General features: G+C 44.6%; 2 protein-coding genes across 2 annotated transcripts; one reads left to right on the top strand and one right to left on the bottom strand.

The window, feature by feature from the left end:
* Positions 1 to 882: 882 nt before the first annotated feature.
* On the bottom strand, positions 883 to 1,911 carry LOC134994275 (histone H1C-like). Its single transcript, XM_063950935.1, has 2 exons — positions 1,899 to 1,911; positions 883 to 1,559 (listed from the first exon to the last, which is right to left on the bottom strand). The coding sequence occupies exons 1-2, from the start codon at positions 1,909 to 1,911 to the stop codon at positions 883 to 885; spliced, it is 690 nt and encodes a 229-aa protein (XP_063807005.1).
* Positions 1,912 to 13,152: 11,241 nt separating this feature from the next.
* LOC134994277 (histone H3) lies at positions 13,153 to 13,648 on the top strand. Its single transcript, XM_063950938.1, has one exon. The coding sequence runs from the start codon at positions 13,182 to 13,184 to the stop codon at positions 13,590 to 13,592; it is 411 nt and encodes a 136-aa protein (XP_063807008.1). The 5' UTR covers positions 13,153 to 13,181; the 3' UTR covers positions 13,593 to 13,648.
* The last annotated feature ends 678 nt before the right edge of the window (positions 13,649 to 14,326 follow it).

Here is a 14,326-nt window from a genome sequence, read left to right as displayed (position 1 = left end):
ATGTTCTCTTACAGCTTAGCTTATCGGCGGAGTTTTTGAAAAATGTAACCGCTCTTCTTTAAACCAATCGGTGGAGGGGGACATGCTTACTTCTACCAATCAGCGCAGCTCAGCTTATATGCAAATTTGATGAAAGCAGCCAGGTTACATAATTCATTTTTTGGGGGGACAATGCCTGGGAGAGGTAAGGGGCTCGGGAAAGGAGGCACCAAGCGCTGCAGGACTACATATCATCCAGGGCACCACACAGCCTGCCACCCGCCGCCTAGTCCATAGAGGGGTCCTGCAGGCTTTGAACGTTAATTAACTAATTTAAGGGTCTCCTACATTAATCCAGAAACGAGCTATAGGAACAGGCTGTATTTTCAAGGGAGGCATTTTTTTTTTGTAGCAAACAATTATACCTTGTCCGGGTACCTCGCAGTCTGTACATCACCGGGAATGGCGTGCAGAACACGCGGTGCTGTTCCTTACACCAGACTGTACGACCAAGTACACATAAAACAACCATTCAGCTACTACGGGCGGCTGGAGATAGAAGAACCCGACACTTTAGTGTATACGTTCCCGATCTATCTGCAGATTTAACAGATAACTGCATTTAGTCCCGCTCCCCTGCATATCCCACTTATGCAGTGACTGCATGGGGCAGAGTAGATGGGCCAAGTGGTCCATATCCTGCTATCAAGAGCTATGTTTCTAGGACTGATGTGTAAGGGACAAACTAGATATTTCTGCCACATGTAGCGACTTCTTCACTACAGTTTTTATTTAGTCCCCCAATAGATCACATCGTGCGCCTACAGCTCTGCCGCGACAGGGTGGGTGGCTCTGAAAAGAGCCTTTGGGGGATAACAAGGAAGAGAGGCTGCGGCTTTACAATCACTTCTTGGCCGCAGCTTTCTTAGGCTTAGCTGCCTTCTTGGCCGGGCTTTTTGTGGCTTTTGGCTTCGCTGCCTTCTTGGCCGGACTCTTGGCAGCTTTGGGCTTCGCCGCCTTCTTGGCGGGACTCTTGGCCGCCTTCTTAGGCTTCACGGCTATAGGCTTCTTTGGGCTTTTGGCAGCAGCCGCTGTAGCGGGTTTCTTCACCTTTTTCGGGGTCTTGGCTGCACTCGGAGCCTTCTTGGGCTTCTTCGGGGATTTGGCCACTTTCTTCGCTGCAGGTTTCTTGGGCTTCAGGGACTTCTGGGCGGCCTTCTTGCTTTCCACTTGTTTCTTATTGAGCTTGAAGGAGCCGGAAGCGCCGGTACCTTTCACCTGGGTGAGAGTTCCTTTGGTCACTAATCCTTTCACCCCCACTTTGATGCGGCTGTTGTTCCTCTCCACATCGTAGCCTCCGGCAGCCAGAGCCTTCTTCAGGGCGGCAAGAGAAACCCCGCTGCGCTCTTTAGAGGCGGCCACGGCTTTTACGATCAGCTCGGAGACGCTGGGTCCAGAAGACTTGCCGCTCTTCTTTGCTCTTCCAGCAGCTTTCTTCGGCTGCCTCTTCTTTTTGGCTGCGACCTCTGATGGAGGAACAGCGGCGGCGACGGGGGGCAGTTTCCGCCATGTTTGCAGAACTTAACTTTAATCAATAATACTACAACGCCCGGTGTTGACTCACGTCTTTTATATACACTGCCGGCTGTGCTGTGATTGGCTGCCGAGAGTGAGGTGTTCTGTGCTCCCATTGGCGGAATGAGCAGCCGTGTAAACTCTTCCCTGTCTGAGTGTACGGGGGAATCTGCTCTCACCTTGTGTTTCCCTAGCGCAGAAAAACAGTCTTTTATAGGGCATGAGGTGAGCGGCGAGCTGGCTCTCTGCACCACACCAGTACTCCAAGGTCTCCCCTAACCCTTTACTGTCATTGCTAGCCTATGCGCTGTGAAGAGTGCCGGGAATAGCCCCTGTCAGCTCACCTAGACCAGGCATGATCTGGCTGGCGTGTAATACATCTTTTCTGCGAAGCGAAAAATGTCTCATCGGGCACTTTTCTCTCCTCCAGGCACTACACCGAACAAAGGTGGCTGGGGCATAATCAGTGCAGAGGATGCCGCATTTTGAAAGACATAAAGGTGATGTGTGGGATGCTGTACACCCGGATGGATAGCACAGGCAGGTTGCCCCACAAGGTATTGGCACTCCTGTCTGGGAACTCTAGTTACTTTGACTAAATAAATAAAAGAAAGATATCTGGCGTGCATAATCAGCTTCAGAATAATCATGCCGGCCTGAGATTCTCCATGTCCTGAAAAATGCTGGTGGCGTTTTCTCCACATGTTCTTATAATGATCCATATAGACATTGATGCATATCTATGCATCTTAAGTGTGTCAGTAGGTGGGCTATGGGGTCCCGTTCCCATTGATAGGAGACTGATATTTTTAAAAGAGGACATGGGAGCAATAGGGTGAGACCATAGGAATAAAGGGTACAATATCTGGAGACGGGAGAAATAAGGAGACGAGGAGTGGGAGATCAGAGGAGCAAAAGGAACAACAGAGGGAATCGGTATGAATAGTGATACAAATAAAAGGAGACAGTAATAATATGGAGAATAATAAGGGTACAGAGGGAAAAATGGAGAGGCAGAAATATGGGGATACATAAGGGGACCTCTAAGGGTAGTGGCAGGTGGAAGGAATGGATGAAAGGAAGAGAAACAGGGGGAAAATAAAGGTGAATGGGTAAAGATGGCAACAGGAAACAAACGGGGAGATGGGAGAGACAAGGGGAAAATCGGGGGAGACGTGATGGAACACGGGGGAGGAAAAGGAAGAACAAATAGGAGAAGATAGGAAGATATTGAAGAATTATATGCTCACAATAGTTATGCGGAATAAAATTTAAATGACGTAGCTTGTTAAAAAATAACTAGCTGAGAGGAGAGGATCGACATTGAGGAATGGAAGGCAAATGGAGATGGAAGCGGGTTCTTGAAAAATACCGATGACTACTAACTGGAGGGCGTGTGCCAGCAGCAAGTACCATCCAGGTCTCACTCTCTTCCCCAACCCATGATTGCATGCTGGAGTTGTGATCTAGAGCAGAGGTTCTCAAACTCGGTCCTCAGGACCCCACACAGTGCATGTTTTGCAGGTAACCCAGCAGGTGCACAGGTGTATTAATTACTCACTGACACATTTTAAAAGGTATACAGGTGGAGTTAATTATTTCACTTGGGATTTTGTGAGGAGACTTGCAAAACATGCACCGTGTGGGGTCCTGAGGACCGAGTTTGAGAACCTGTGATCTAGAGCATTGAGAGTCTCCAGAGCAGGTAGGGAGAACACGGAGCTAGACCTGGGCCACTACTAGGGATTTCTGGGGCCCCAAGGATGGTAGAAACAAAATAGAAATAAAAGCTGACCCATAAAAATATTTTTTTTTCAATACTTTTAATGTTTATTTTTTTCAAGAACATGTAAAATGGATATAAAAACAAATAAATATATCTGCATAAAGAAAAAGACAGTAACTAAAATAGAACAATAAGTGGTTGATTTTACGTACAGGGACTATTGTATCTGAAATTAGTCTCCACTGAGCAGATGAAAATCCCCTTTGTACAATCCACATACAGTACACAGCAGCTTTATATTCTCTTCATGCAGTTTCCCGGATACATAAGCTTTAGCTTGTGGTCTAAGTTGATACTTTCACAGATTGTATCCAAATGTTTCAATGGAATAGTTACAATTGAATAATACTGTTTCCCATTAGTATCATATCGTTTCACACACGCAGAAGTTCTGTTCATACTCCATTCTAAAGCTACCGTACGGTAGCGATGACCTAATATGACCTAATATGATTAATGTATTAACGTTTTAAAAATGAAATCATCATTATTATTTTATGTCATAGACAGTGTTTTTGACATATGTAGTTGTGACTTTTCTTATTTTTATTTTTATGTATATCTGCATTCATATTAATATCTCCCTGGAATTAGTGAGTATAGTTTGCAAGTACATACAATGGTATTTACTGTTTCCTATTAGTATAATAGTTTCCAGCACATTCCGAATTTCTGATTATACTCAGATCTAAAGCTTCTCGGAGGCAGTACGGATGGTGTAATGGTTAGCATTACTTCCTCACAGCACTGAGGTCATTAGTTTGATTCCCACCATGGCTCTACTGTAACTGTGTGGAGTTTGTATATTCTCCCTGTATTTGCATGGGTTTCCTACGGGTACTCCAGTTTTCTCCCACAATCCAAAAATATAATTAATTGAGTCCCAATAAAAATTGTTTAAGTGGTGCATGTGGTAGGGAATATATATTGTAAGCTCCACTGGGGCAGGGACTGATGTGAATGCATGTAGTGTAGTGATGTAGTGCAGTGGATAGGGGAATGTAGTGCAGTAATGAGGTGTTATGATAAAGTGCAATGTGTGGGGACACACAGGGGGGAATGTAGTGAAACACGCCGCTGATGGGGTATGTGACGCAGAGGGCATTTGGATCACATAGGGGGATGTTGTCCAAAATATCCCTCTTTTTTCTAAATTTTTGATAATGTGATTATTTTAGTCTTAGGGGTTTTTTTTTTTTTATATTTTTATTTTATTAGTATTAATATTACTATTGTTATTATTAATAATAACATTTTTTATAAACACATTTTGGGGAGGGGAATCACTGCTTTTTCCCTGGTGGCGAAAATCCTAGTTTCGGCCTTACCCTTAGTAATAGGCTTCATGCTGCCCAATACCGTTACATCAGTATGAGACATTAAACCGGTTTTTCCAGTACCAGGGCCTTTGCTTTGTATAGATTCCCCAAGAACAAGCCCCAAAACTCGGGGAAACTGTTCCTCTTTTCACCTGGGTGGCTCCATACCAGCTGGGAAAGTGCTCCAGGGAAGTTGCCTAGCAATGTCCGATAATTATGGCAATGCTGGCCATTTTGAAGGCCAAGTAGTCTAAACATTGAACCAGTTTCAGTTCCCTAGCAATGTCGGGTAACCATGGCAACAGTGGCCATTTTGATGGCAAATTTGATTTAAGCATGACAACCAGTTTCTGTTCCCTGGCAACAGTTCGGCAACCATAGCAACATATACGTTATGGTAAGAACTTACCATTGATAACAGTATTTTTCCTAAATCCACAGGTTTCACAGGATACATTGTTATATGGTTGAGCGACAGCGGTTCTTACACTAATCGGTCAAAGCTTTATGGCCTCCCAGCATGCAGTGGACCCGTCCATATATCCTCGCCTCCTGGGTCAGGTAAATCAGTTGTTTTCCAAAGCTTAAGGCAGGAGCATCATGTAGAGCACTAATCAGGCGAGAAGACCACACATGCACAACCTCCCACCCTTCCGTACAAGAGGGAAGAGTTTAGTGAGTAAAAGGATCCTCAAATCAGGTGCGTCAAGGTGGGATATCTGTGGACATAGGAGAAATACTGTTATCAATGGTAACTTATTACCATAACTTATATTTCTCCTGCAGGGTCCACAGGGTATCTACAGGATACATTGGGATGTCCCAAAGCAATTTAGTGGTGGCAACGCTCCTGATTAGACAGGAGAATGCTTGGCCCAAATTCAGCATCCTGAGAGGCAAAGGTATCCACAAGCAAAATGTCTAATGAATGTGTTAATGGAAGACCATGTGGCTATCTTACATATCTGTTCTGCTGAAGCACCATGCTGTGCTGTCCATGATGGACCTACTTTACGAGTAGAGTGAGCAGAGACATTATCCGGAAACAGGAGATCAGCCTTCGAATATGCTTCTGAAATCGTCATCCAAAGCCACCTCGCCAGTGTCTGCTTACCAGCAGGCCACCCTCTCCTATGAAATCCGTAGAGAACAAAGAGATAATCTGTCTTTCTGATAGCACTGGTACGATCTACGTAGATCCTTAAGGCATGGACAATTTCCAACGATGCATCTCCCGCAGATAGGTCTGGCCCCTGGAAAGCCGGGACTACAATTTCTTTGTAAAGGTGGAATTTAGACACCACCTTAGGAAGATACCCAGATTTAGTTCTGAGAACCGATCTATCTGGATAAAAAATGAGAAATGGAGGACAAAATAATAATGCGCCAAATGCTGAAACTCTTCGAGCTGAAGCCATAGCCAGAAGAAAGAGAACCTTAGCTGTCAACCATTTAAAATCTACTCTTTTAAGTGGTTCAAATGAGGCAACTTGAAGGGCCTTTAGAACTAAACTTAGATCCCAAGGCACTGTAGGAGGAACAGAGGGACGTTGAATGTGCAGCATTACCTGGAAAAAAGTGTGCCCATTCTGTAGGTTGGCAATTTTCTTTTGGAACCATACAGTTAGTGCTGACACCTGCACTCTCAAGGAAGCCACCCTTAAACCAGAAGGAATGCTAGGATTCTGGAAATTCTGAAAGACCTGGGGTCAAGTTTCCGTTCACTGCACCATTGAATATAGGCTTGCCATATTATGTGATAAATGCGAGCTGAGGAGGTTTTCCTTGCTCTAAGCATTGTTTGAATTACCTGTTGAGAGAATCCTTTTGACTTCAGGATGGAGGTCTCAAGAGCCACGCCATCAAAGACAGTCAATCCAGATGTCTGTGATGGCAAGGCCCCTGAATCAGTAGATCTGGATGTTGAGGTAGTAGGAATAGAGCATCCATCGACATCCTCTGCAGATCTGTGTACCAATGTTTTATGGGCCAAGCCGGAGCTATTAGTATAACGGCACTTTTCCTTTTTATTATTATTATTATTATTATTATTACTACCGCCACCAGTTTTTTATATAGTGTACACATATTATTATTATTATTATTATTATTATTATTATTATTACCAGTTATTTATATATTATACATATATTTTGCAGTGCTTTACAGAGCATATTTAGCCATATACATCAGTCCCTGCCCCAGTGGAGCTTGCAATCTATAAACCCTATCACATGTACACACAGACACACATTCACACTAGGGTTATTTTTTTTCTTTGTTGGAAGCCAATTAACCTACCAGTATATTTTTGGATTGTGAGAGGAAACCGGAGTACCCGAAGGAAACCCATGCAAGTACGGGGAGAATATACAAACTCCACACAGTTAGGGCTATGGTGGGAATCGAACCCATGACCTCAGTGCTGTGAGGCAGTAATGCTAACCATTACACCATCCATACTTTTACCTTTCTCACCACCCTGGTTAACAGGGTGATGGTAGAAAACACATAGGCCAGACGAAAGTCCCATCTCACTGACAGGGCATCCATCTTCCTTGGTCCACTGCACCTAGAAGCAATTTCTTCCTGACACTGCTCCCCAGCCCTGAAGGCTGGCATCTGTTGTCAGAATTTCCCAATCTGATATCCAAAAGGGTCTCCCTTTGTCCAGATGGGCTGTCTGTAGCCACCAGGCTAATGACCTCCTTCCTTCCAGAGGAAGAATCATAGTCTGCATTTTTATTGTCTGATGACCCCATTCCACTTGGTAAGGATCCGATGTTGCAGAGGTCTTGAATGGAACTGAGCATACTCTACCATGTTGAAAATTGACACCATTAGACACATCACACACATTGCTGCGAGAATTTATACTCTTCGACAGTGTAGAAGCTCCTGGATCCTTTACTGAAGTTTGGATATTTTTCTCAGAAGTAAAATTACTCTCTGACGGCTCAAATCCAATACAGCCCCAAATGAGTCATCCGTTATGACGGAACAAAAGATGATTTTGCCCAATCTATGAGCCAACCGTGCTTCTGCAGACACTCTATTGTATGTTGCAGATGACACAGAAGCAATACCTGAGACTGTGCCAGGATTAAAAGATTGTTGAGGTATGGAAATATTCTTATCCCCTGCTGGCGGAGATAAGCTACCATAATCACCACATTTTTGGTGAATACTCTGGGGGCTGTGGCCAGACCAAATGGCAGAGCCTGAATCTGAAAATGCTGTTGGAGGATAGCGAATTTGAGATAGCGCTGATGGGACAGAGCTATAGGAACATGCAGGTAAGGATCCTGTATATCCAGGGATACCATAAAATCCCATGGTTCCATAGCCAAAATGATGGAATGTAAGGTCTCCATATGAAACCGAGGTACCCAAATGTATTTGTTCAGCATTTTTAGATTGAGTGTGAGCTGGAACGACTAGTTCAGCTTCTGGACTAAAAACAGGTTGGAGTAGAAACCCTGTCCTTGTTGTGCAGGAGGAACAGGAATGATTACTCCTGACTGAAGCAATTTCTGAACTGCCTCTTGCAAAACCCTGGCCCTCGTTTCTACCAAAGAAAGGCTGGTACAAAAAAAAAAAAAACCTTTGAGGAGGGTTTTTCCTGAAAGAAAACGCATAACTGGGAGACACCGCTTCTTGCACCCAGGCATCTGTGGTAGACTGCTGCCAGATTTGTGCAAAATGAATTAGTCGGCCTCCCACCCTGGGTTCCCCCAGGTGGAGGCCCGCACCATCAGGCTGATGGCTTATCTTTTTTGTATTCTGAATCAGCTTTCCAGGTGCGTAGCTAAACTGCTCGGTGAGCGGCTAATTTTGAGGCTGATGTTTGAGAGGCAATAGTGCCCATATCTAAGGCTGCTTCTTCCAAGAATATTGCAGCCTGTTTGATATGTGTCACATGGGATTTTTGCTCTCTGGATGTCGTTGAAATTTCCCCTACCAATGCATCTTGCCAGACAGCCACTGCTTTAGCCATCCAGGCTGAGGCCATGGCTGGTCTAATGATTGCCCCAGACAGGGAAAAAAAAGTTGTTGTTTTTTAGCAAACCATCTACTCTCCTATCCGTGACATCATTTATTGATGTTGAAGGCAGAAGTAATGTAGATTTTTGCACTAAGCGAATCACATGCATATCTACTTTAGGGGCTACCTCTCTCTTTAAACAGTCCTCAGTCAGAAAAGGGTAATTGGAATTCCATTTCCTAGGAATTCTAAATTTCTTACTGGGCATAACCCAAGCCTCTTCCATAATTTCCGTCAGCTGTTCTGATCCAGGAAACTCAGTCTTACCTGTTTTGGGACGTTTAAATAAAGGTGCCTTGGATTTTAACACAGTATATGTTGATTCTTCTAAGGATAAAATGGATTTCATTGCAGTAATCAACTCAGATATGTCCACTGAGCTGAGACCTTCTTCCTCATCCTCATATTCAGAACCAGAGTGTAATGAGTCTTCGTCCTCTGATGAGTCCTCATCTGAAACATGTGTAGACTCTGAAGATGTTGTTTTGTGTCTAAATGATTTACTTACCACTGGCTTTTCAGCCTGTTTCTGTTGAGAGGCTACTGCTTCCCCTGTGCTGCACATATAATAGTGCAACCTATCACCGGTACAGAAGTTGGAATTATCCACTCAGCTATACTGGATAATGTCCTGTGCAAACATAGCCCATGGTGGATCAACTTACACCTGCATCTGCCTTGAATATTTCAAGAGACCTTGGTGAAAGCTAATACAGTTTGCACACAACCCATCTTGAACCAGATCCTGAGATGTTAACCCAGCTTTACATGACAAACATGATATGAGTGTTGGTGCTGATGTGAGTGTGTTTTCCTCACCTTTTCTGCTCTAAGACATGATAAATAATCAGACAATTTAACAGTGTAATACACAATTTGTGACTGTAATCACTTTAAAATGTGTTAAAGTGACATACAATCCGACCCTACCCTGTTTAGCACCAGCATTGAGGATCAGAGTAAACAGAGAAAACTGACAGAATTTATAGCAAAGTCAGCAATCACACTAACAGTCAGTCACAGATTATACATTAGTATAATAAGCAATATGACCACATATTCAACTACAGGTACAGTTCACGTATGTAGGAGAAACATATTACTGCATTACTTTATAAAAATGCTTTAACTGTATTCAGACGCATAGCAAAAGAAACCACAGTAATATTATCAAACTCATATGCATTATGCCCTTATCCAACTATTTGTACTCAAAGGTAGATAGAGACTTAGGGCCTAATTCAGACATGGTTGCATGCAGGCTATTTTTTGCACTGCTACGACCAGGTAATCGCCACCCACAGGGGAGGTGGGATTGCTGTGTATGGCTGCAAACGCTTGTGCAGAGAGCTGCACAAACAAAAAGTTTGTGCAGTCTCTGCACAGCTCAGGACTTGCTCACCCGCTGCAATGATCCTTGCTGGAGCTGATGTCAGGATCCCTCCATGGAAACGGCCGGACACGCATGCGTTTTCCTCAACACTCCCAGAAAACGGTGAGTTGACACCCCCGGACGGCCTCTTCCTGTCAATCTTCTTGTGTTTGCTGCTGCAAATGCTTTCTTCATTATTTTTGTCGCTGCCCAGTGATGGCCATCGCCGGCCAGCAACGCGCCTGCGCATTGCGGCCCCCACGCATGCGCTGTTCAGACCCGATCGCACGGCTGCAAATAACTACAGCATGCGATCAGGTCTGAATGACCCACTTAGTGTTTTATAGCCCCCACTCAGGAGAGCGGGATACAGGGAGACTTACCCCGCTTCCAGAATCGATAAATACGAGTGGATCCATATGCTATAAGTGTCCACCGCCGCTCCGTGAAAATATAGTGAACACAGATTGCCAAGTGAACACTGATGCACCAGTCACACAGCCGCTTCAGTTTATGGCAGGAGACTCGGAGGAAACTGGTCGTGAATCGGGGGGGGAGGGGCGACCAGGGGTGCATCCGTCTCCCCACTGCTGATCTCAAAATTAGGGATCGCAGCCTCATGCTACTCCTGGAGCCTTTGATCCCTAAGGCCTAGCACTTGTGCACTCTCGGTGGCAGCCGCGTCAGCGACTGTTTGGTAGTTTCCCCCAAAAGAGTGCGGCTGTGTCCATGTTCCCCCTCTAAGCGGAACCTATGCCTTACCTTCCTCCCGTGCTCCGGCCACAGCCTGGTAACGTCTGCTGGACTTGCTAGTTTTATCCGACACAGACGCCCGCCGAAACAGCACTGTACTCGTGGGTAAGCGTTGTCGCGACTCGGCGGGGAGTAGTTGGAGTGACTCTTTCTAAGGTACGTATAAGACGCTGTTTAGAAAGATCACTCAGAAAAAAATAGTAAGACTATAAAAATAAAGTAAAAAAGCTTATGGCTGCCAAAAACCAGCAGCCCTTAGACCATGGTCCGGCTCCTGCCTCACCAAACTAAAAACTGATTTGCCTGAGCCAGGTGGCAGGTATATATAGACGGGCCCACTGCGTACTGGGAGCCCAGAAAGCTTTGACCGATTGGTGCAAGATCCGCTGTCGCTCATCCATATCCCAATGTATCCTGTGGATACCCTGTGGACCCTGCAGGAGAAAGTGGCCATTTTTCAGGCCAAGTAGATTAAGCATGACAACCATTTTCGGTTGCCTAGCAATTTCTAGTAACCATGGCAACGGTGGCCATTTTGCTGGCAAAGTTTAAGGAGCAAGACAACCAGTTTCTGTTCCTAAACAGTTTTGCTTGTTTCATTTCTACTCATATTGTACAGTGTAATCCAGGCATGTCCCAACTGCGGCCCTCCAGCTGTTGAGAAACTACACTTTCCAGCATGCCCTGACACAGCTTTAGCATTCTCTGACAGCAAGACTGTGTCGGGGCATGCTGGGATATGTAGTTTCACAACAGCTGGAGGGCCTCAGTTTGGACATGCCTGGTGTAATCCTTTTGACTCTTTATTTTACACCAGTGATGTAAAAGTGTGTGGAAATATAGAAATGGTCGTGTGAACATTTCCAAAATATTTCACAAGGTTTCTCAACAGTTTACTAAAATGTAATTACCCACCGCTCTAAGAAATAAATGCCGTCTGTCCTCCAGTGATGGTAGCACATGCAAGGGGTCCAATAGGTAAGCCAGTAGCCCCTAAGCATCCCACCTGGCACCATGTAGGAGGTAATCACCAATCACCATCTGCCTTAGTATGGATTATTCATTTATAATATTCTCTTCCCTTAGTACTAACTAAATCTCAGTAATAGGTATAGAATTGCATGAGGAGTAATGGACAGTAGCACACCCAACCCCTACACAGATAGAATAAAAGGAGGAGCACTCACTGTAGGTATTCTGTAGTGCACCATAGCATAGTGAGTCATTATTATGACATTACATTTTTATTCTTAATTCCCATACATTCAGGTCACTGAATGTGCATTGTGCTCATAGCAATATAATCCCCTATAAGAGTTTTAAACTCGATTGAACATAATAAAATACACCTTTTGCCAATTCTTAAACAAACAACCCCTTATTTTTTGTTTGTTTGTTTGTTTTTATAAATGGGAAATGAAACTTAACTCATTAAATATGCATTTATAATAATTCAGCTATACAAAAAGAAAAAGTGATTCACTTGTATCTGATTGTTATTTCCACCAATAGCCCATTCATTGCAAACCCTTACACTATCTAGACAAATGTCCTCCTGTGTTCTCCATGTATTGTACTTTGTCTTTCTCAGATTAATGAGATTTGGCTTGTGGTTTTATTTGATACTTTGGTATTGATAGTATCTACTGATGTATTCATAGAATAGTAACAATAGTGTAACACTACTTACTGTTTCACATTAGTATCACATCGTCCCCAATGCAGGCAGAAGATCTGATTATTCTCCGTTCTAAAGCTTCTCATAATATGATAATTGAGATCTACCAGATAAATGTATTCTTAATGCTGTAATATGCAAATGACTATCGTATCGTGAATGTTACTTGGTAAGCAGACATATTAATCGCTGATGTTTTTACTGCAGACATATACTGTGATCTCCCGGACAGTAGAGAGCACAGCTGGTGAGGCACATCTGTCCCCATACGTACTATTCCCGCCGACGGTAGCTATTCACAGTACTGTATGTAATAAGGTTTCTATTTCAAGACTCTTTAGACTTGAGGCTTGTATCACTGCTATGTGTGTGTGTGTTTTGATTGTCTCCCCTGGCTAGAATGCCAGCATAGACTTCCCGGAATACAGCAATCCTTCTGGCTGAAACGTGATAAAACCTCTAATGGAGACTGATTTTGTTGCCGCACCCGGGAGAAACCCTAAAGTCTTGGAGGGCTTTTTGAAAAGTACTATGCATATGCCTAAGCCAATCAGGATGAAAGGCGCCTTTAACTCATCCAATGACAGCGCAGCACAGTGCATAAATAGAGATGCTAGCGGCTGCTTTCTATATGTATTCGTTTTTTTGCCTTTAGACGTGTTTCGTGAGGAGAGATGGCCAGGACCAAGCAGACCGCCCGCAAATCTACCGGAGGTAAAGCTCCCCGCAAGCAGCTGGCAACCAAGGCTGCTCGGAAAAGCGCCCCAGCTACCGGCGGCGTGAAGAAGCCTCACCGCTACCGTCCCGGGACTGTTGCTCTCAGAGAGATCCGCCGCTACCAGAAATCCACCGAGCTGCTGATCCGCAAGCTGCCCTTCCAGCGATTGGTGCGTGAGATCGCCCAAGACTTCAAGACCGACCTGCGCTTCCAGAGCTCTGCCGTTATGGCCCTACAAGAGGCCAGTGAGGCTTATCTGGTGGGGCTGTTCGAGGACACCAACCTGTGCGCCATCCACGCCAAGAGGGTAACCATCATGCCCAAAGACATCCAGCTAGCCCGCAGAATCCGAGGGGAGAGGGCATAGACACTCGGCACTCCTATACACGCAGCAACACAAAGGCTCTTTTCAGAGCCACCAAATCCTTCTAAACCAGCTGAAGCATAAGTTACACAATGGTGTTTAATTGGACGGATACCACCTCCTTTAGCTCTGCCCAGGCTCCTCGTAGTTAGTAGCCACAAAGCTAATTATATCCCTTAATTACCCGCACCTTCCTTCCAGCTTGCCGCTGCCCTGGAACAGTGGCGGGAGCCTCCTCAATTCAGCGTGCAGTCAGGGCACAGGGGGCTACTAGTCTTCACCATGAAAGGTTAGAGTTGATCAAGTGTAAGGGAACGTTTTAATAAGGCTCCATGAGCACTTTTCTATGGAAGTAAATGCCTGTAAGGCGGCTCTTTATAGAGTCCTCTACCGAGGAACTTGCCCTACACATCTAGTACCTCCCTTAATGAATCTGGGGGTCAAGCATTTAGCCGTGCAGCTCCGATTCTATGGAACTCACATCCCCGCATAGCTCGAGAGGCCCCCGCTCTAGAATCTTTCATACACACTCATCACTCTCTAAATGTCCATTTAGTATCTCCTGCATAGCTTCCCTGCGCTCCACGGTTTCTGTGCTGTATTGTATTAATTTAATTTGTTTAGCGCTATAAGTCCTATTGCAGAAAGAACATTATGGAAATAACATTGTTATGTCTGCGCTCTACTGCTTGTTACACGCAAGGGTCTGATTTACTTCCCGTCAGAAGCACAACGCC

This window comes from Pseudophryne corroboree, unplaced genomic scaffold (assembly GCF_028390025.1).
Source record: "Pseudophryne corroboree isolate aPseCor3 unplaced genomic scaffold, aPseCor3.hap2 scaffold_1294, whole genome shotgun sequence".
In the NCBI taxonomy this organism is placed as follows: domain Eukaryota; kingdom Metazoa; phylum Chordata; class Amphibia; order Anura; family Myobatrachidae; genus Pseudophryne; species Pseudophryne corroboree.
The sequence above is the reverse complement of the archived record's forward strand: the minus strand, read 5'-3'. Positions and strand labels throughout refer to the sequence as shown.